Source organism: Salvelinus fontinalis, unplaced genomic scaffold, assembly GCF_029448725.1.
Source record: "Salvelinus fontinalis isolate EN_2023a unplaced genomic scaffold, ASM2944872v1 scaffold_0131, whole genome shotgun sequence".
Classification (NCBI taxonomy): Eukaryota; Metazoa; Chordata; class Actinopteri; order Salmoniformes; family Salmonidae; genus Salvelinus; species Salvelinus fontinalis.
The window spans coordinates 48,308-71,251 of NW_026600340.1; the positions used below are offsets into that span (position 1 = coordinate 48,308).

The 22,944-nt window shown below is 43.7% G+C and overlaps 1 protein-coding gene across 1 annotated transcript in view; it reads left to right on the forward strand.

Annotated features, from left to right (window-relative positions):
* LOC129843404 (ryanodine receptor 2-like) overlaps window positions 1–22,944 on the forward strand; it is a gene marked incomplete at its 5' end in the record, with an annotated part of 131,407 nt that overhangs the window by 44,632 nt on the left and 63,831 nt on the right. The window contains 5 exon segments of the mRNA XM_055912113.1: window positions 3,678–3,784; window positions 4,323–4,374; window positions 4,567–4,617; window positions 8,825–8,924; window positions 20,412–20,491. Coding sequence (XP_055768088.1) covers window positions 3,678–3,784; window positions 4,323–4,374; window positions 4,567–4,617; window positions 8,825–8,924; window positions 20,412–20,491 — 390 coding nt within the window.

Here is a 22,944-nt window from a genome sequence, read left to right on the forward strand (position 1 = left end):
AGGTACCTGGAATGGACTATGTGGAGGAGACTAGAGAGAGTTACCTGGAATGGACTATGTGGAGGAGACTAGAGAGAGGTACCTGGAATGGACTATGTGGAGGAGACTAGAGAGAGGTACCTGGAATGAACTATGTGGAGGAGACTAGAGAGAGTTACCTGGAATGGACTATGTGGAAGAGACTAGAGAGAGAGTTACCTGGAATGGACTATGTGGAGGAGACTAGAGAGAGGTACCTGGAATGAACTATGTGGAGGAGACTAGAGAGAGTTACCTGGATAAAACTATGTGGAGGAGACTAGAGAGAGTTACCTGGAATAAACTATGTGGAGGAGACTAGAGAGAGTTACCTGGAATAAACTATGTGGAGGAGACTAGAGAGAGGTACCTGGAATGGACTATGTGGAGGAGACTAGAGAGAGGTACCTGGAATGGACTATGTGGAGGAGACTAGAGAGAGGTACCTGGAATGGACTATGTGGAGGAGACTAGAGAGAGGTACCTGGAATGGACTATGTGGAGGAGACTAGAGAGAGTTACCTGGAATGAACTATGTGGAGGAGACTAGAGAGAGTTACCTGGAATGGACTATGTGGAAGAGACTAGAGAGAGTTACCTGGAATGGACTATGTGGAGGAGACTAGAGAGAGGTACCTGGAATGGACTATGTGGAGGAGACTAGAGAGAGTTACCTGGAATGGACTATGTGGAGGAGACTGGAGAGAGTTACCTGGAATGGACTATGTGGAAGAGACTAGAGAAAGTTACCTGGAATAAACTGTGGAGGAGACTAGAGAGAGTTACCTGGAATGGACTATGTGGTGGAGACTAGAGAGAGTTACCTGGAATGAACTATGTGGAGGAGACTAGAGAGAGGTACCTGGAATGGACAATGTGGAGGAGACTAGAGAGAGGTACCTGGAATGGACTATGTGGAGGAGACTAGAGAGAGTTACCTGGAATGGACTATGTGGAGGAGACTAGAGAGAGTTACCTGGAATAAACTATGTGGAGGAGACTAGAGAGAGTTACCTGGAATGAACTATGTGGAGGAGACTAGAGAGAGGTACCTGGAATGGACTATGTGGAGGAGACTAGAGAGAGTTACCTGGAATAAACTGTGGAGGAGACTAGAGAGAGTTACCTGGAATGAACTATGTGGAGGAGACTAGAGAGAGTTACCTGGAATGGACTATGTGGAGGAGACTAGAGAGAGGTACCTGGAATGGACTATGTGGAGGAGACTAGAGAGAGTTACCTGGAATTAACTATGTGGAGGAGACTAGAGAGAGTTACCTGGAATGGATTATGTGGAGGAGACTAGAGAGAGTTACCTGGAATAAACTATGTGGAGGAGACTAGAGAGATTTACCTGGAATGGACTATGTGGAAGAGACTAGAGAAAGTTACCTGGAATAAACTGTGGAGGAGACTAGAGAGAGTTACCTGGAATGGACTATGTAGAGGAGACTGGAGAGAGTTACCTGGAATGGACTATGTGGAAGAGACTAGAGAAAGTTACCTGGAATAAACTGTGGAGGAGACTAGAGAGAGTTACCTGGAATGGACTATGTGGTGGAGACTAGAGAGAGTTACCTGGAATGAACTATGTGGAGGAGACTAGAGAGAGGTACCTGGAATGGACAATGTGGAGGAGACTAGAGAGAGGTACCTGGAATGAACTATGTGGAGGAGACTAGAGAGAGTTACCTGGAATGGACTATGTGGAGGAGACTAGAGAGAGTTACCTGGAATGAACTATGTGGAGGAGACTAGAGATAGTTACCTGGAATGAACTATGTGGAGGAGACTAGAGAGAGGTACCTGGAATGGACAATGTGGAGGAGACTAGAGAGAGTTACCTGGAATGGACTATGTGGAGGAGACTAGACAGAGGTACCTGGAATGGACTAGGTGGAGGAGACTAGAGAGAGTTACCTGGAATGGACTATGTGGAGGAGACTAGAGAGAGGTACCTGGAATGGACTAGGTGGAGGAGACTAGAGAGAGTTACCTGGAATGGACTATGTGGAGGAGACTAGACAGAGGTACCTGGAATGGACTATGTGGAGGAGACTAGAGAGAGGTACCTGGAATGGACTATGTGGAGGAGACTAGAGAGAGGTACCTGGAATGGACTATGTGGAGGAGACTAGAGAGAGTTACCTGGAATTAACTATGTGGAGGAGACTAGAGAGAGTTACCTGGAATGGATTATGTGGAGGAGACTAGAGAGAGTTACCTGGAATAAACTATGTGGAGGAGACTAGAGAGATTTACCTGGAATGGACTATGTGGAAGAGACTAGAGAAAGTTACCTGGAATAAACTGTGGAGGAGACTAGAGAGAGTTACCTGGAATGGACTATGTAGAGGAGACTGGAGAGAGTTACCTGGAATGGACTATGTGGAAGAGACTAGAGAAAGTTACCTGGAATAAACTGTGGAGGAGACTAGAGAGAGTTACCTGGAATGGACTATGTGGTGGAGACTAGAGAGAGTTACCTGGAATGAACTATGTGGAGGAGACTAGAGAGAGGTACCTGGAATGGACAATGTGGAGGAGACTAGAGAGAGGTACCTGGAATGAACTATGTGGAGGAGACTAGAGAGAGTTACCTGGAATGGACTATGTGGAGGAGACTAGAGAGAGTTACCTGGAATGAACTATGTGGAGGAGACTAGAGATAGTTACCTGGAATGAACTATGTGGAGGAGACTAGAGAGAGGTACCTGGAATGGACAATGTGGAGGAGACTAGAGAGAGTTACCTGGAATGGACTATGTGGAGGAGACTAGACAGAGGTACCTGGAATGGACTAGGTGGAGGAGACTAGAGAGAGTTACCTGGAATGGACTATGTGGAGGAGACTAGAGAGAGGTACCTGGAATGGACTAGGTGGAGGAGACTAGAGAGAGTTACCTGGAATGGACTATGTGGAGGAGACTAGACAGAGGTACCTGGAATGGACTATGTGGAGGAGACTAGAGAGAGGTACCTGGAATGGACTATGTGGAGGAGACTAGAGAGAGGTACCTGGAATGGACTAGGTGGAGGAGACTAGAGAGAGTTACCTGGAATGGACTAGGTGGAGGAGACTAGAGAGAGTTACCTGTGTAGATGTAATGTAGACTAGAGAGAGTTACCTGGAATGGACTATGTGGAGGAGACTAGAGAGAGTTACCTGAAATGAACTATGTGGAGGAGACTAGAGAGAGGTACCTGGAATGAACTATGTGGAGGAGACTAGAGAGAGTTACCTGGAATGGACTATGTGGAGGAGACTAGAGAGAGTTACCTGGAATGAACTATGTGGAGGAGACTAGAGAGAGTTACCTGTGTAGATGTAATGTAGACTAGAGAGAGTTACCTGTGTAGATGTAATGTAGACTAGAGAGAGGTACCTGTGTAGATGTAATGTAGACTAGAGAGAGTTACCTGTGTAGATGTAATGTAGACTAGACAGAGTTACCTGTGTAGATGTAATGTAGACTAGAGAGAGTTACCTGTGTAGATGTAATGTAGACTAGAGAGAGGTACCTGTGTAGATGTAATGTAGACTAGAGAGAGGTACCTGTGTAGATGTAATGTAGACTAGAAGGTCCCGTAGGAAGAGATTTGACGTTTGTGGATTGTGAGGAACCTATTTTTTTGTTGTTGTTATTCTATCTTCACAGAGACCGGGAGGAGAGGAGCCTCCTGAAGAAGATGAGGGAGCCAAGAGGATCGACCCTCTTCATCAGCTCATACAGTTATTCAGTAGGACGGCCCTGACTGAGAAGTGGTGGGTATCTCTGCTCTGTAGCTGGTCCTAGTAAACTATAGTCATACCAGGACTGTAACTAATAGTGATGCTAGTAATGTTTCCTTTATAGTGGTGGGTATCTCTGCTCTGTAGCTGGTCCTAGTAGACTGTAGTCATACCAGGACTGTAACTAATAGTGATGCTAGTAATGTTTCCTTTATAGTGGTAGGTATCTCTGCTCTGTAGCTGGTCCTAGTAAACTATAGTCATACCAGGACTGTAACTAATAGTGATTCTAGTAATGTTTCCTTTATAGTGTTGGGTATCTCTGCTCTGTAGCTGGTCCTAGTAGACTGTAGTCATACCAGGACTGTAACACTTTCTATATAATACATCATACTCTCTACCTGGTGGTATAAAACCGTAGTCATACCAGGACTGTAACTGATACTGGTAGTAGTGACACTTCTATTACAGTGGAAGGGGATCTGATGTTCTACATGATGTTCTAGAAGCTTCCTAATTCTACTACTAGGTATGGAACAATAATAATGACCTTATCTACTGTGTGTTGCAGTAAGCTGGAAGAGGACATTCTCTACATGGCCTATGCTGACATTATGGCTAAGGTACCTCTTGTATTCAGAGTGGTCTTACGTCATAATCCATTATGTTTTTTTTTTTTTAATTGATTCATCAATTACTTGATTGGTCCTATCACTTCATTGGTTGATTGATTAATTATTTGATTGGCCCGATCACTTGGTTGATTGATTGGTTATGAATTCTTTCTCTTTCTGTATCATCCATTTCTCCACCAGAGCTGTCATGATGAAGAGGATGAGGATGGAGAGGAGGTGAAGAGTTTTGAAGTAGGTGTCTTCTCTTGAACAAAGTCCAACCCATGTAACTTTTGCCCATCCCTCCCCAGAAGCATTTTAAAAAGAGGGTGACGTCTTTTAAAATGTGGGTTATTTCCTTTCCCATGGCTTGCAGGCAGCTTTTAAATGACCCCTGAAGAGATGGAAACTAGAGTATTTTCTGTTGAGATAATGACCCATGAAGAGATGGAAACTAGAGTCTTCTCTGTTGAGATAATGACCCCTGAAGAGATGGCATGTAGAGTCTTCTCTGTTGAGATAATGACCCCTGAAGAGATGGAAACTAGAGTCTTCTCTGTTGAGATAATGACCCCTGAAGAGATGGCAACTAGAGTCTTCTCTGTTGAGATAATGACCCCTGAAGAGATGGCATGTAGAGTCTTCTCTGTTGAGATATTGACCCCTGAAGAGATGGCAACTAGAGTCTTCTCTGTTGAGATATTGACCCCTGAAGAGATGGCAACTAGAGTCTTCTCTGTTGAGATAATGACCCCTGAAGAGATGGAAACTAGAGTATTTTCTGTTGAGATAATGACCCATGAAGAGATGGAAACTAGAGTCTTCTCTGTTGAGATAATGACCCCTGAAGAGATGGCATGTAGAGTCTTCTCTGTTGAGATAATGACCCCTGAAGAGATGGCATGTAGAGTCTTCTCTGTTGAGATAATGACCCCTGAAGAGATGGCATGTAGAGTCTTCTCTGTTGAGATAATGACCCCTGAAGAGATTGCAACTAGAGTCTTCTCTGTTGAGATAATGACCCATTAGGAGATGGAAACTAGAGTCTTCTCTGTTGAGATAATGACCCCTGAAGAGATGGCAACTAGAGTCTTCTCTGTTGAGATAATGACCCTTGAAGAGATGGCATGTAGAGTCTTCTCTGTTGAGATAATGACCCCTGAAGAGACGGCATGTAGAGTCTTCTCTGTTGAGATATTGACCCCTGAAGAGATGGCAACTAGAGTCTTCTCTGTTGAGATATTGACCCCTGAAGAGACGGCATGTAGAGTCTTCTCTGTTGAGATAATGACCCCTGAAGAGACGGCATGTAGAGTCTTCTCTGTTGAGATAATGACCCATTAAGAGATGGAAACTAGAGTCTTCTCTGTTGAGATAATGACCCCTGAAGAGATGGCAACTAGAGTCTTCTCTGTTGAGATAATGACCCTTGAAGAGATGGCATGTAGTCTTCTCTGTTGAGATAATGACCCCTGAAGAGACGGCATGTAGAGTCTTCTCTGTTGAGATATTGACCCCTGAAGAGATGGCAACTAGAGTCTTCTCTGTTGAGATATTGACCCCTGAAGAGACGGCATGTAGAGTCTTCTCTGTTGAGATAATGACCCCTGAAGAGATGGCATGTAGAGTCTTCTCTGTTGAGATAATGACCCCTGAAGAGATGGCACATAGAGTCTACTCTGTTGAGATATTGACCCCTGAAGAGATGGCATATAGTCTTCTCTGTTGAGATAATGACCCCAGAAGAACCCCAGAAGAGATGGCACGTCATCTCTGAGTTGACACAATCTTGTGTAATTCAAACTTTCTCACACATCGTTCAATGACATTAATGGGAGACTTGTGGATCTCAAATTGGAGTACCAGTCAGACGATAATGATATGTCTCATCTCTGGTGTAATTTACCATAGATTGACAACATTTTTTATTTGATTCATTTAACCTTTATTTAACTAGGCAAGTCAGTTAAGAACACATTTTTATTTACAATGACGGCCTACCCCCGGCCAAACCCGGACGACGCTGGGCCAATTGTGCGTCGCCCTATGGGACTCCCAAACACGGCCGGTTTCTGATACATCCTGGAATCGAACCAGGGGCGTCTGTAATGACGCCTGTAGCACTGAGATGCAGTGCCTTAGACCCCTGCGCCACTCTGGAGCCCCTGTTATAATCTCTGGAACATAGTGTACATCTATATTTTTTTCCCTCTCGTGTGTTTTTTGTGATCATCCAGCTACAGAGCAGCGACACACTGATATCATCCAGCTACAGAGCAGCGACACACTGATATCATCCAGCTACAGAGCAGCGACACCCTGATATCATCCAGCTACAGAGCAGCGACACACTGATATCATCCAGCTACAGAGCAGCGACACACTGATATCATCCAGCTACAGAGCAGCAAACACACTGATATCATCCAGCTACAGAGCAGCGACACCCTGATATCATCCAGCTACAGAGCAGCGACACACTGATATCATCCAGCTACAGAGCAGCGACACCCTGATATCATCCAGCTACAGAGCAGCGACACACTGATATCGTCCAGCTACAGAGCAGCGACACACTGATATCATCCAGCTACAGAGCAGCGACACACTGATATCATCCAGCTACAGAGCAGCGACACCCTGATATCATCCAGCTACAGAGCAGCGACACCCTGATATCATCCAGCTACAGAGCAGCGACACACTGATATCATCCAGCTACAGAGCAGCGACACACTGATATCATCCAGCTACAGAGCAGCGACACACTGATATCATCCAGCTACAGAGCAGCGACACCCTGATATCATCCAGCTACAGAGCAGCGACACACTGATATCATCCAGCTACAGAGCAGCGACACACTGATATCGTCCAGCTACAGAGCAGCGACACACTGATATCATCCAGCTACAGAGCAGCGACACCCTGATATCATCCAGCTACAGAGCAGCGACACCCTGATATCATCCAGCTACAGAGCAGCGACACCCTGATATCATCCAGCTACAGAGCAGCGACACACTGATATCATCCAGCTACAGAGCAGCGACACACTGATATCATCCAGCTACAGAGCAGCGACACACTGATATCATCCAGCTACAGAGCAGCAACACACTGATATCATCCAGCTACAGAGCAGCGACACACTGATATCATCCAGCTACAGAGCAGCGACACACTGATATCATCCAGCTACAGAGCAGCAAACACACTGATATCATCCAGCTACAGAGCAGCAAACACACTGATATCATCCAGCTACAGAGCAGCGACACACTGATATCATCCAGCTACAGAGCAGCGACACACTGATATCATCCAGCTACAGAGCAGCAAACACACTGATATCATCCAGCTACAGAGCAGCGACACACTGATATCATCCAGCTACAGAGCAGCGACACCCTGATATCATCCAGCTACAGAGCAGCGACACCCATTAAAACACTGATGATGTTAATCAGCATGGCTTTCAGTGGGCTGCTCACGGCTGTTCCTAAGAACCACTCAGACATCCTGTCCTTATTACGCCATCAGTTTTTCTATTTTCTGAGTATAGCGGGGATCCGTGCACTGTGAAATGTGATGCCATTCTGTCTCCCCAGCGTGATATAAGCAAAGGTTTAAGCAACAAAATTGCCAAGAAGGAGGAAGAATCTCTGGTAACAAAGTTCTCAAAACAACTGTCTCTGTTGATTTTGCATCTTGTTTCTTTTCCAGTATTTCTGTTTTCACGTTTCTTTTGAAGGTTCTTCATTCATATCGTTCATCCCGACCCTCTCACTACCTGTTTTTTTTTTCAACACTAGAAAAAAAAAAAGGCCAACATTAGGAGAGCGGCCATCTTGCTTTTCCCGAGCTCTTCCATCCCCTTGTGTTCTTCTGCTGTAGCTCAGATGGAAAGCGGGGAAGCAGCCAAGCCTGGGCCCCTATAGCGCTCCCTGCCGCGCTGTTCCCTCAGTCGGGCAGAGTTGTTGCTGCTGTTTGGTTTCCTCTGTTGTCACTGTTTCAGTGGGTGTGCTGGAGACATGACACTGTCCCCCCCCCCCGTTGTCTATCTGTCTCATGTCCCTCAGCACTGAGCTTACAGACCACCTCACTGTACCAACACACTGTACTAACACACAGACAGACTGCCTGCTCCCATCCAGCTCCAAGCCCTCTGTAGTCTTAACCAGCCAATGGGGCCCTGTGGTTACGAGTTGCAATATTGTAATACATTAGTCCTCATCAGGCATTATTAGCACTGGTGAAATCCTCCTGAATTCAATTTGAGAGACGTTCATAGAAAACACCTAGGGAAAGGTTGTCTTGAACCTGGTACAGGAAGTAAGTCTTCACCTCCAGGGTGGCGTTGAGTGTCTTATAGCCCGATGGGCGCACGGTGGTCTGATAGGACAGGAAGGTGCAGTCTCTCAGGTCTCTCTCCTCCTCCTCTTCCTCCCTCCTGCAGGAAAAAGAGATGGAGAAACAGAAGCTGTTATATCAGCAGGCCAGGTTACACGACCGTGGTGCTGCGGAGATGGTGCTGCAGACTATCAGCGCCAGCAAAGGTAAGCTCTCTGAGTAGAATGGATGAACAGGATGTACACTGAGTGGACAAAACATTAGGAACACCTTCCTAATATTGAGTTGCTGCACCCCCCCCCCCCCCCCCCCCCCCCACCCACCCACCTTTCGGCCCTCAGAACAGCCTCAATTCGTCGGGGCATGGACTCTACAAAGTGTGAAAAACCCAGCAACGTTGCAGTTCTTGACACCAAACGGTGCCCCTGGCACCTACCACCATACCCCGTTCAAAGGGCACTTAAATATTTAGTCTTGACCTTTCACCCTCTGAACGGTACACATACAATATCAAAGTCTCAATTGTCTCAAGGCTTAAAAATCCTTCTTTAACCTGTCTCCTCCCCTTCATCTACACTGATTGAAGTGGATTTAACAAGTGGCATCAATAAGGGATCGTAGCTTTTCACCTGGATTCACCTGGTCAGTCTGTCATGGAAAGAGCAGCCATGTGATGATGAATACATTGGACATCTTAGTGACCATAACTCTCACAATAAAGCAGAGATCTGTCCACAGTAGGTAGGTAGCTACATTGTGACGTACCGTATCAAAGTGTATTTGTCACGTGTGCCAAATACAACAGCTGTAGTAGACCTTACAGTGAACTGCCGAATACAACAGGTGTAGTAGACCTTACAGTGAAATGCTGAATACAACAGGTGTAGACCTTACAGTGAACTGCTGAATACCACAGGTGTAGTAGACCTTACAGTGAAATGCTAAATACAACAGGTGTAGTAGACCTCACAGTGAAATGCTGAATACAACAGGTGTAGTAGACCTCACAGTGAACTGCGGAATACAACAGGTGTAGTAGACCTCACAGTGAAATGCTGAATACAACAGGTGTAGTAGACCTCACAGTGAAATGCTGAATACAACAGGTGTAGTAGACCTTACAGTGAAATGCTGAATACAACAGGTGTAGTAGACCTTACAGTGAAATGCTGAATACAACAGGTGTAGTAGACCTCACAGTGAAATGCTGAATACAACAGGTGTAGTAGACCTTACAGTGAAATGCTGAATACAACAGGTGTAGTAGACCTTACAGTGAACTGCTGAATACAACAGGTGTAGTAGACCTTACAGTGAAATGCTGAATACAACAGGTGTAGTAGACCTCACAGTGAAATGCTGAATACAACAGGTGTAGTAGACCTCACAGTGAAATGCTGAATACAACAGGTGTAGTAGACCTCACAGTGAAATGCTGAATACAACAGGTGTAGTAGACCTTACAGTGAAATGCTGAATACAACAGGTGTAGACCTTACAGTGAAATGCTGAATACAACAGGTGTAGTAGACCTTACAGTGAAATGCTGAATACAACAGATGTAGTAGACCTTACAGTGAAATGCCGAATACAACAGGTGTATTAGACCTCACAGTGAAATGCTGAATACAACAGGTGTAGACCTCACAGTGAAATGCTGAATACAACAGGTGTGGTAGACCTTACAGTGAAATGCTGAATACAACAGGTGTAGTAGACCTCACAGTGAAATGCTGAATACAACAGGTGTAGTAGACCTTACAGTGAAATGCTGAATACAACAGGTGTAGGTAGACCTCACAGTGAACTGCTGAATACAACAGGTGTAGTAGACCTTACAGTGAAATGCCGAATACAACAGGTGTAGTAGACCTTACAGTGAAATGACGAATACAACAGGTGTAGTAGACCTTACAGTGAACTGCTGAATACAACAGGTGTAGTAGACCTTACAGTGAAATGCTGAATACAACAGGTGTAGTAGACCTCACAGTGAAATGCTGAATACAACAGGTGTAGTAGACATCACAGTGAAATGCTGAATACAACAGGTGTAGTAGACCTTACAGTGAAATGCTGAATACAACAGGTGTAGTAGACCTTACAGTGAAATGACGAATACAACAGGTGTAGTAGACCTGACAGTGAACTGCTGAATACAACAGGTGTAGTAGACCTCACAGTGAACTGCTGAATATAAAAGGTGTAGTAGACCTCACAGTGAAAAGCCAAATACAACAGGTGTAGTAGACCTTACAGTGAAATGCTGAATACAACAGGTGTAGTAGACCTCACAGTGAAATGCTGAATACAACAGGTGTAGTAGACCTTACAGTGAAATGCTGAATACAACAGGTGTAGTAGACCTCACAGTGAAATGCTGAATACAACAGGTGTAGTAGACCTCACAGTGAAATGCTGAATACAACAGGTGTAGTAGACCTTACAGTGAAATGCTGAATACAACAGGTGTAGTAGACCTTACAGTGAGATGCTGAATACAACAGGTGTAGTAGACCTTACAGTGAAATGCTGAATACAACAGGTGTAGTAGACCTCACAGTGAAATGCTGAATACAACAGGTGTAGTAGACCTCACAGTGAAATGCTGAATACAACATGTGTAGTAGACCTCACAGTGAAATGCTGAATACAACAGGTGTAGTAGACCTCACAGTGAAATGCTGAATACAACAGGTGTAGTAGACCTCACAGTGAAATGCTGAATACAACAGGTGTAGTAGACCTTACAGTGAAATGCTGAATACAACAGGTGTAGTAGACCTTACAGTGAAATGCTGAATACAACAGGTGTAGTAGACCTCAGGGTGAAATGCTGAATACAACAGGTGTAGTAGACCTTACAGTGAAATGCTGAATACAACAGGTGTAGTAGACCTCACAGTGAAATGCTGAATACAACAGGTGTAGTAGACCTTACAGTGAAATGCTGAATACAACAGGTGTAGTAGACCTCACAGTGAAATGCTGAATACAACAGGTGTAGTAGATCTTACAGTGAAATGCCGAATACAACAGGTGTAGTAGACCTTACAGTGAAATGCTGAATACAACAGGTGTAGTAGACCTTACAGTGAACTGCTGAATACAACAGGTGTAGTAGACCTTACAGTGAAATGCTGAATACAACAGGTGTAGTAGACCTTACAGTGAAATGCTGAATACAACAGGTGTAGTAGACCTTACAGTGAAATGCTGAATACAACAGGTGTAGTAGACCTTACAGTGAAATGCTGAATACAACAGGTGTAGTAGACCTCACAGTGAAATGCTGAATACAACAGGTGTAGTAGACCTTACAGTGAAATGCTGAATACAACAGGTGTAGTAGACATCACAGTGAAATGCTGAATACAACAGGTGTAGTAGACCTCACAGTGAAATGCTGAATACAACAGGTGTAGTAGACCTCACAGTGAAATGCTGAATACAACAGGTGTAGTAGACCTTACAGTGAAATGCTGAATACAACAGGTGTAGTAGACCTCACAGTGAAATGCTGAATATAACAGGTGTAGTAGACCTTACAGTGAAATGCTGAATACAACAGATGTAGTAGACCTTACAGTGAAATGCTGAATACAACAGGTGTAGTAGACCTCACAGTGAAATGCTGAATACAACAGGTGTAGTAGACATCGAAGTGAAATGCTGAATACAACAGGTGTAGTAGACCTTACAGTGAAATGCTGAATACAACAGGTGTAGTAGACCTTACAGTGAAATGACGAATACAACAGGTGTAGTAGACCTGACAGTGAACTGCTGAATACAACAGGTGTAGTAGACCTCACAGTGAACTGCTGAATACAAAAGGTGTAGTAGACCTCACAGTGAAATGCCAAATACAACAGGTGTAGTAGACCTTACCGTGAAATGCTGAATACAACAGGTGTAGTAGACATCACAGTGAAATGCTGAATACAACAGGTGTAGTAGACCTTACAGTGAAATGTTGAATACAACAGGTGTAGTAGACCTTACAGTGAAATGCTGAATACAACAGGTGTAGACCTCACAGTGAAATGCTGAATACAACAGGTGTAGTAGACCTTACAGTGAAATGCTGAATACAACAGGTGTAGTAGACCTCACAGTGAAATGCTGAATACAACAGGTGTAGTAGACCTTACAGTGAAATGCTGAATACAACAGGTGTAGTAGACCTCACAGTGAAATGCTGAATACAACAGGTGTAGTAGACCTCACAGTGAAATGCTGAATACAACAGGTGTAGTAGACCTTACAGTGAAATGCTGAATACAACAGGTGTAGTAGACCTTACAGTGAAATGCTGAATACAACAGGTGTAGTAGACCTCACAGTGAAATGCTGAATACAACAGGTGTAGTAGACCTTACAGTGAAATGCTGAATACAACAGGTGTAGTAGACCTCACAGTGAAATGCTGAATACAACAGGTGTAGTAGACCTTACAGTGAAATGCTGAATACAACAGGTGTAGTAGACCTCACAGTGAAATGCTGAATACAACAGGTGTAGTAGACCTCACAGTGAAATGCTGAATACAACAGGTGTAGTAGACCTTACAGTGAAATGCTGAATACAACAGGTGTAGTAGACCTTACAGTGAGATGCTGAATACAACAGGTGTAGTAGACCTTACAGTGAAATGCTGAATACAACAGGTGTAGTAGACCTTACAGTGAAATGCTGAATACAACAGGTGTAGTAGACCTTACAGTGAAATGCTGAATACAACAGGTCTAGTAGACCTTACAGTGAAATGCTGAATACAACAGGTGTAGTAGACCTCAGGGTGAAATGCTGAATACAACAGGTGTAGTAGACCTTACAGTGAAATGCTGAATACAACAGGTGTAGTAGACCTTACAGTGAAATGCTGAATACAACAGGTGTAGTAGACCTCACAGTGAAATGCTGAATACAACAGGTGTAGTAGACCTTACAGTGAAATGCTGAATACAACAGGTGTAGTAGACCTGACAGTCAACTGCTGAATACAACAGGTGTAGTAGACCTCACAGTGAACTGCTGAATACAAAAGGTGTTGTAGACCTCACAGTGAAATGCCAAATACAACAGGTGTAGTAGACCTTACCGTGAAATGCTGAATACAACAGGTGTAGTAGACATCACAGTGAAATGCTGAATACAACAGGTGTAGTAGACCTTACAGTGAAATGTTGAATACAACAGGTGTAGTAGACCTTACAGTGAAATGCTGAATACAACAGGTGTAGACCTCACAGTGAAATGCTGAATACAACAGGTGTAGTAGACCTTACAGTGAAATGCTGAATACAACAGGTGTAGTAGACCTCACAGTGAAATGCTGAATACAACAGGTGTAGTAGACCTTACAGTGAAATGCTGAATACAACAGGTGTAGTAGACCTCACAGTGAAATGCTGAATACAACAGGTGTAGTAGACCTCACAGTGAAATGCTGAATACAACAGGTGTAGTAGACCTTACAGTGAAATGCTGAATACAACAGGTGTAGTAGACCTTACAGTGAAATGCTGAATACAACAGGTGTAGTAGACCTCACAGTGAAATGCTGAATACAACAGGTGTAGTAGACCTTACAGTGAAATGCTGAATACAACAGGTGTAGTAGACCTCACAGTGAAATGCTGAATACAACAGGTGTAGTAGACCTTACAGTGAAATGCTGAATACAACAGGTGTAGTAGACCTCACAGTGAAATGCTGAATACAACAGGTGTAGTAGACCTCACAGTGAAATGCTGAATACAACAGGTGTAGTAGACCTTACAGTGAGATGCTGAATACAACAGGTGTAGTAGACCTTACAGTGAAATGCTGAATACAACAGGTGTAGTAGACCTTACAGTGAAATGCTGAATACAACAGGTCTAGTAGACCTTACAGTGAAATGCTGAATACAACAGGTGTAGTAGACCTCAGGGTGAAATGCTGAATACAACAGGTGTAGTAGACCTTACAGTGAAATGCTGAATACAACAGGTGTAGTAGACCTTACAGTGAAATGCTGAATACAACAGGTGTAGTAGACCTCACAGTGAAATGCTGAATACAACAGGTGTAGTAGACCTTACAGTGAAATGCTGAATACAACAGGTGTAGTAGACCTCACAGTGAAATGCTGAATACAACAGGTGTAGTAGATCTTACAGTGAAATGCCGAATACAACAGGTGTAGTAGACCTTACAGTGAAATGCTGAATACAACAGGTGTAGTAGACCTTACAGTGAACTGCTGAATACAACAGGTGTAGTAGACCTTACAGTGAAATGCTGAATACAACAGGTGTAGTAGACCTTACAGTGAAATGCTGAATACAACAGGTGTAGTAGACCTTACAGTGAAATGCTGAATACAACAGGTGTAGGTAGACCTTACAGTGAAATGCTGAATACAACAGGTGTAGTAGACCTTACAGTGAAATGCTGAATACAACAGGTGTAGGTAGACCTTACAGTGAAATGCTGAATACAACAGGTGTAGTAGACCTTAAATTGAAATGCTGAATACAACAGGTGTAGTAGACCTTACAGTGAAATGCCGAATACAACAGGTGTAGTAGACCTTACAGTGAAATGCTGAATACAACAGGTGTAGGTAGACCTTACAGTGAAATGCTGAATACAACAGGTGTAGTAGACCTTACAGTGAAATGCTGAATACAACAGGTGTAGGTAGACCTTACAGTGAAATGCTGAATACAACAGGTGTAGTAGACCTTAAATTGAAATGCTGAATACAACAGGTGTAGTAGACCTTACAGTGAAATGCCGAATACAACAGGTGTAATAGACCTTACAGTGAAATGCTTACTTACAGGCCCTTAACCAACAGTGCAGTTTTTAAGTAAAAAAATAGGTAATAGGTGAACAATAGATAAGTAAAGAAATAAAAACCAACAGGAAAAAGACAGTGGCGTACTATACCCAGTGTAAAGGTGTTGTATTCTCCACCAGGTGAGATGGTACTATACCCAGTATAAAGGTGTTGTATTCCCCACCAGGTGAGATGGTACTATACCCAGTATAAAGGTGTTGTATTCCCCACCAGGTGAGATGGTACTATACCCAGTATAAAGGTGTTGTATTCCCTACCAGGTGAGATGGTACTATACCCAGTATAAAGGTGTTGTATTCCCCACCAGGTGAGATGGTACTATACCCAGTATAAAGGTGTTGTATTCCCCACCAGGTGAGATGGTACTATACCCAGTGTAAAGGTGTTGTATTCCCCACCAGGTGAGATGGTACTATACCCAGTATAAAGGTGTTGTATTCCCCACCAGGGGAGATGGTACTATACCCAGTGTAAAGGTGTTGTATTCCCCACCAGGTGAGATGGTACTATACCCAGTATAAAGGTGTTGTATTCCCCACCAGGTGAGATGGTACTATACCCAGTGTAAAGGTGTTGTATTCCCCACCAGGTGAGATGGTACTATACCCAGTATAAAGGTGTTGTATTCTCCACCAGGTGAGATGGTACTATACCCAGTGTAAAGGTGTTGTATTCCCCACCAGGTGAGATGGTACTATACCCAGTATAAAGGTGTTGTATTCCCCACCAGGTGAGATGGTACTATACCCAGTGTAAAGGTGTTGTGTTCTGCACCAGGTGAGATGGTACTATACCCAGTGTAAAGGTGTTGTATTCCCCACCAGGTGAGATGGTACTATACCCAGTGTAAAGGTGTTGTATTCTCCACCAGGTGAGATGGTACTATACCCAGTGTAAAGGTGTTGTATTCCCCACCAGGTGAGATGGTACTATACCCAGTGTAAAGGTGTTGTATTCTCCACCAGGTGAGATGGTACTATACCCAGTATAAAGGTGTTGTATTCCCCACCAGGTGAGATGGTACTATACCCAGTGTAAAGGTGTTGTATTCTCCACCAGGTGAGATGGTACTATACCCAGTATAAAGGTGTTGTATTCCCCACCAGGTGAGATGGTACTATACCCAGTGTAAAGGTGTTGTATTCTCCACCAGGTGAGATGGTACTATACCCAGTGTAAAGGTGTTGTATTCCCCACCAGGTGAGATGGTACTATACCCAGTATAAAGGTGTCGTATTCTCCACCAGGTGAGATGGTACTATACCCAGTGTAAAGGTGTTGTATTCTCCACCAGGTGAGATGGTACTATACCCAGTATAAAGGTGTTGTATTCTCCACCAGGTGAGATGGTACTATACCCAGTGTAAAGGTGTTGTATTCTCCACCAGGTGAGATGGTACTATACCCAGTATAAAGGTGTTGTATTCTCCACCAGGTGAGATGGTACTATACCCAGTGTAAAGGTGTTGTATTCCCCACCAGGTGAGATGGTACTATACCCAGTATGAAGGTGTTGTATTCCCCACCAGGTGAGATGGTACTATACCCAGTGTAAAGGTGTTGTATTCTCCACCAGGTGAGATGGTACTATACCCAGTATAAAGGTGTTGTATTCTCCACCAGGTGAGATGGTACTATACCCAGTGTAAAGGTGTTGTATTCCCCACCAGGTGAGATGGTACTATACCCAGTATGAAGGTGTTGTATTCCCCACCAGGTGAGATGGTACTATACCCAGTATAAAGGTGTTGTATTCCCCACCAGGTGAGATGGTACTATACCCAGTATAAAGGTGTTGTATTCCCCACCAGGTGAGATGGTACTATACCCAGTGTAAAGGTGTTGTATTCCCCACCAGGTGAGATGGTACTATACCCAGTATAAAGGTGTTGTATTCCCCACCAGGTGAGATGGTACTATACCCAGTGTAAAGGTGTTGTATTCCCCACCAGGTGAGATGGTACTATACCCAGTATAAAGGTGTTGTATTCTCCACCAGGTGAGATGGTACTATACCCAGTGTAAATGTGTTGTATTCCCCACCAGGTGAGATGGTACTATACCCAGTATAAAGGTGTTGTATTCCCCACCAGGTGAGATGGTACTATACCCAGTGTAAAGGTGTTGTATTCTGCACCAGGTGAGATGGTACTATACCCAGTGTAAAGGTGTTGTATTCCCCACCAGGTGAGATGGTACTATACCCAGTGTAAAGGTGTTGTATTCTCCACCAGGTGAGATGGTACTATACCCAGTGTAAAGGTGTTGTATTCCCCACCAGGTGAGATGGTACTATACCCAGTATGAAGGTGTTGTATTCCCCACCAGGTGAGATGGTACTATACCCAGTATAAAGGTGTTGTATTCCCCACCAGGTGAGATGGTACTATACCCAGTATAAAGGTGTTGTATTCCCCACCAGGTGAGATGGTACTATACCCAGTGTAAAGGTGTTGTATTCCCCACCAGGTGAGATGGTACTATACCCAGTATAAAGGTGTTGTATTCCCCACCAGGTGAGATGGTACTATACCCAGTGTAAAGGTGTTGTATTCCCCACCAGGTGAGATGGTACTATACCCAGTATAAAGGTGTTGTATTCCCCACCAGGTGAGATGGTACTATACCCAGTGTAAAGGTGTTGTATTCCCCACCAGGTGAGATGGTACTATACCCAGTGTAAAGGTGTTGTATTCCCCACCAGGTGAGATGGTACTATACCCAGTGTAAAGGTGTTGTATTCTCCACCAGGTGAGATGGTACTATACCCAGTGTAAAGGTGTTGTATTCCCCACCAGGTGAGATGGTACTATACCCAGTATAAAGGTGTTGTATTCTCCACCAGGTGAGATGGTACTATACCCAGTGTAAAGGTGTTGTATTCTCCACCAGGTGAGATGGTACTATACCCAGTATAAAGGTGTTGTATTCCCCACCAGGTGAGATGGTACTATACCCAGTGTAAAGGTGTTGTATTCTCCACCAGGTGAGATGGTACTATACCCAGTATAAAGGTGTTGTATTCTCCACCAGGTGAGATGGTACTATACCCAGTATAAAGGTGTTGTATTCCCCACCAGGTGAGATGGTACTATACCCAGTGTAAAGGTGTTGTATTCTCCACCAGGTGAGATGGTACTATACCCAGTGTAAAGGTGTTGTATTCCCCACCAGGTGAGATGGTACTAAACCCAGTGTAAAGGTGTTGTATTCTCCACCAGGTGAGATGGTACTATACCCAGTGTAAAGGTGTTGTATTCCCCACCAGGTGAGATGGTACTATACCCAGTATAAAGGTGTTGGATTCTCCACCAGGTGAGATGGTACTATACCCAGTGTAAAGGTGTTGTATTCTCCACCAGGTGAGATGGTACTATACCCAGTATAAAGGTGTTGTATTCTCCACCAGGTGAGATGGTACTATACCCAGTGTAAATGTGTTGTATTCTCCACCAGGTGAGATGGTACTACACCCAGTATAAAGGTGTTGTATTCCCCACCAGGTGAGATGGTACTATACCCAGTGTAAAGGTGTTGTATTCCCCACGAGGTGAGATGGTACTATACCCAGTGTAAAGGTGTTGCATTCCCCACCAGGTGAGATGGTACTATACCCAGTGTAAAGGTGTTGTATTCTCCACCAGGTGAGATGGTACTATACCCAGTATAAAGGTGTTGTATTCCCCACCAGGTGAGATGGTACTATACCCAGTATAAAGGTGTTGTATTCCCCACCAGGTGAGATGGTACTATACCAAGTGTAAAAGTGTTGTATTCCCCACCAGGTGAGATGGTACTATACCCAGTGTAAAGGTGTTGTATTCTCCACCAGGTGAGATGGTACTATACCCAGTATAAAGGTGTTGTATTCCCCACCAGGTGAGATGGTACTATACCCAGTGTAAAGGTGTTGTATTCCCCACCAGGTGAGATGGTACTATACCCAGTATAAAGGTGTTGTATTCCCCACCAGGTGAGATGGTACTATACCCAGTGTAAAGGTGTTGTATTCTCCACCAGGTGAGATGGTACTATACCCAGTGTAAAGGTGTTGTATTCCCCACCAGGTGAGATGGTACTATACCCAGTATAAAGGTGTTGTATTCTCCACCAGGTGAGATGGTACTATACCCAGTATAAAGGTGTTGTATTCCCCACCAGGTGAGATGGTACTATACCCAGTGTAAAGGTGTTGTATTCTCCACCAGGTGAGATGGTACTATACCCAGTATAAAGGTGTTGTATTCCCCACCAGGTGAGATGGTACTATACCCAGTATAAAGGTGTTGTATTCTCCACCAGGTGAGATGGTACTATACCCAGTGTAAAGGTGTTGTATTCTCCACCAGGTGAGATGGTACTATACCCAGTGTAAAGGTGTTGTATTCCCCACCAGGTGAGATGGTACTATACCCAGTGTAAAGGTGTTGTATTCCCCACCAGGTGAGATGGTACTATACCCAGTGTAAAGGTGTTGTATTCCCCACCAGGTGAGATGGTACTATACCCAGTATAAAGGTGTTGTATTCCCCACCAGGTGAGATGGTACTATACCCAGTATAAAGGTGTTTTATTCCCCACCAAGTGAGATAGTACTATACCCAGTATAAAGGTGTTGTATTCCCCACCAGGTGAGATGGTACTATACCCAGTATAAAGGTGTTGTATTCTCCACCAGGTGAGATGGTACTATACCCAGTATAAAGGTGTTGTATTCCCCACCAGGTGAGATGGTACTATACCCAGGTGAGATGGTACTATACCCAGTATAAAGGTGTTGTATTCCCCACCAGGTGAGATGGTACTATACCCAGTATAAAGGTGTTGTATTCCCCACCAGGTGAGATGGGTCCCATGGTGGCCTCTACTCTGAAGCTGGGGATCGCTGTCCTCAATGGAGGCAACTCTACTGTTCAGCAGGTAGGTTTATCTAACATTAAACTGCATCAATTTACCATCAATCACTTATAGACCTGGTATCTGACATTAAACTGTATCAGTCACTTATTGACCTGGTATCTGACATTAAACTCTCTCATGTCTCTGTAGTGTTTACACTCTCATGTCTCTGTAGTGTTTACTCTCTCATGTCTCTGTAGTGTTTACTCTCTCATGTCTCTGTAGTGTTTACACTCTCATGTTTCTGTAGTGTTTACACTCTCATGTCTCTGTAGTGTTTACTCTCTCATGTCTCTGTGTTTCTGTAGTGTTTACTCTCTCATGTCTCTGTAGTGTTTACTCTCTCATGTCTCTGTGTTTCTGTAGTGTTTACTCTCTCATGTCTCTGTGTTTCTGTAGTGTTTACTCTCTCATGTCTCTGTAGTGTTTACTCTCTCATGTCTCTGTGTTTCTGTAGTGTTTACTCTCTCATGTCTCTGTGTTTCTGTAGTGTTTACTCTCTCATGTCTCTGTAGTGTTTACACTCATGTTTCTGTAGTGTCTACTCTCTCATGTTTCTGTAGTGTTTACTCTCTCATGTCTCCGTGTTTCTGTAGTGTTTACTCTCTCATGTCTCTGTGTTTCTGTAGTGTTTACTGTCTCATGTCTGTGTTTCTGTAGTGTTTACTCTCTCATGTCTCTGTTTTTCTGTAGTGTTTACTCTCTCATGTCTCTGTAGTGTTTACTCTCTCATGTCTCTGTTTTTCTGTAGTGTCTACTCTCTCATGTCTCTGTGTTTCTGTAGTGTTTACTCTCTCATGTCTCTCCTGTCTCTGTAGTGTTTACTCTCTCATGTCTCTGTGTTTCTGTAGTGTCTACTCTCTCATGTCTCTCATGTCTCTGTAGTGTTTACTCTCTCATGTCTCTGTGTTTCTGTAGTGTTTACTCTCTCATGTCTCTGTGTTTCTGTAGTGTCTACTCTCTCCTGTCTCTGTAGTGTTTACTCTCTCATGTCTCTCATGTCTCTGTAGTGTTTACTCTCTCATGTCTCTCATGTCTCTGTAGTGTTTACTCTCTCATGTCTCTGTAGTGTTTACTCTCTCATGTCTCTGTGTTTCTGTAGTGTCTACTCTCTCATGTCTCTGTAGTGTTTACTCTCTCATGTCTCTCATGTGTCTGTAGTGTTTACTCTCTCATGTCTCTGTGTTTCTGTAGTGTTTACTCTCTCATGTCTCTGTAGTGTTTACTCTCTCATGTCTCTGTAGTGTTTACTCTCTCATGTCTCTGTAGTGTTTACTCTCTCATGTCTCTGTGTTTCTGTAGTGTTTACTCTCTCATGTCTCTGTAGTGTTTACTCTCTCATGTCTTTGTGTTTCTGTAGTGTTTACTCTCTCATGTCTCTGTGTTTCTGTAGTGTTTACTCTCTCATGTCTCTGTGTTTCTGTAGTGTCTACTCTCTCATGTCTCTGTAGTGTCTACTCTCTCATGTCTCTGTAGTGTTTACTCTCTCATGTCTCTGTGTTTCTGTAGTGTTTACTCTCTCATGTCTCTGTGTTTCTGTAGTGTTTACTCTCTCATGTCTCTGTAGTGTTTACTCTCTCATGTCTCTGTGTTTCTGTAGTGTCTACTCTCTCATGTCTCTCATGTCTCTGTAGTGTTTACTCTCTCATGTCTCTGTGTTTCTGTAGTGTTTACTCTCTCATGTCTCTGTGTTTCTGTAGTGTCTACTCTCTCCTGTCTCTGTAGTGTTTACTCTCTCATGTCTCTCATGTCTATGTAGTGTTTACTCTCTCATGTCTCTCATGTCTCTGTAGTGTTTACTCTCTCATGTCTCTGTAGTGTTTACTCTCTCATGTCTCTGTGTTTCTGTAGTGTCTACTCTCTCATGTCTCTGTAGTGTTTACTCTCTCATGTCTCTCATGTTTCTGTAGTGTTTACTATCTCATGTCTCTGTAGTGTTTACTCTCTCATGTCTCTGTAGTGTTTACTCTCTCATGTCTCTGTAGTGTCTCCTCTCTCATGTTTCTGTAGTGTCTACTCTCTCATGTCTCTGTAGTGTTTACTCTCTCATGTCTCTGTGTTTCTGTAGTGTTTACTCTCTCATGTCTCTGTAGTGTTTACTCTCTCATGTCTTTGTGTTTCTGTAGTGTTTACTCTCTCATGTCTCTGTGTTTCTGTAGTGTTTACTCTCTCATGTCTCTGTAGTGTTTACTCTCTCATGTCTCTGTGTTTCTGTAGTGTTTACTCTCTCATGTCTCTGTGTTTCTGTAGTGTTTACTCTCTCATGTCTCTGTAGTGTTTACTCTCTCATGTCTCTGTGTTTCTGTAGTGTCTACTCTCTCATGTCTCTGTAGTGTTTACTTTCTCCTGTCTCTGTGTCTCTGTAGTGTTTACTCTCTCATGTCTCTGTAGTGTTTACTTTCTCCTGTCTCTGTGTTTCTGTAGTGTTTACTCTCTCATGTCTGTGTTTCTGTAGTGTCTACTCTCTCATGTCT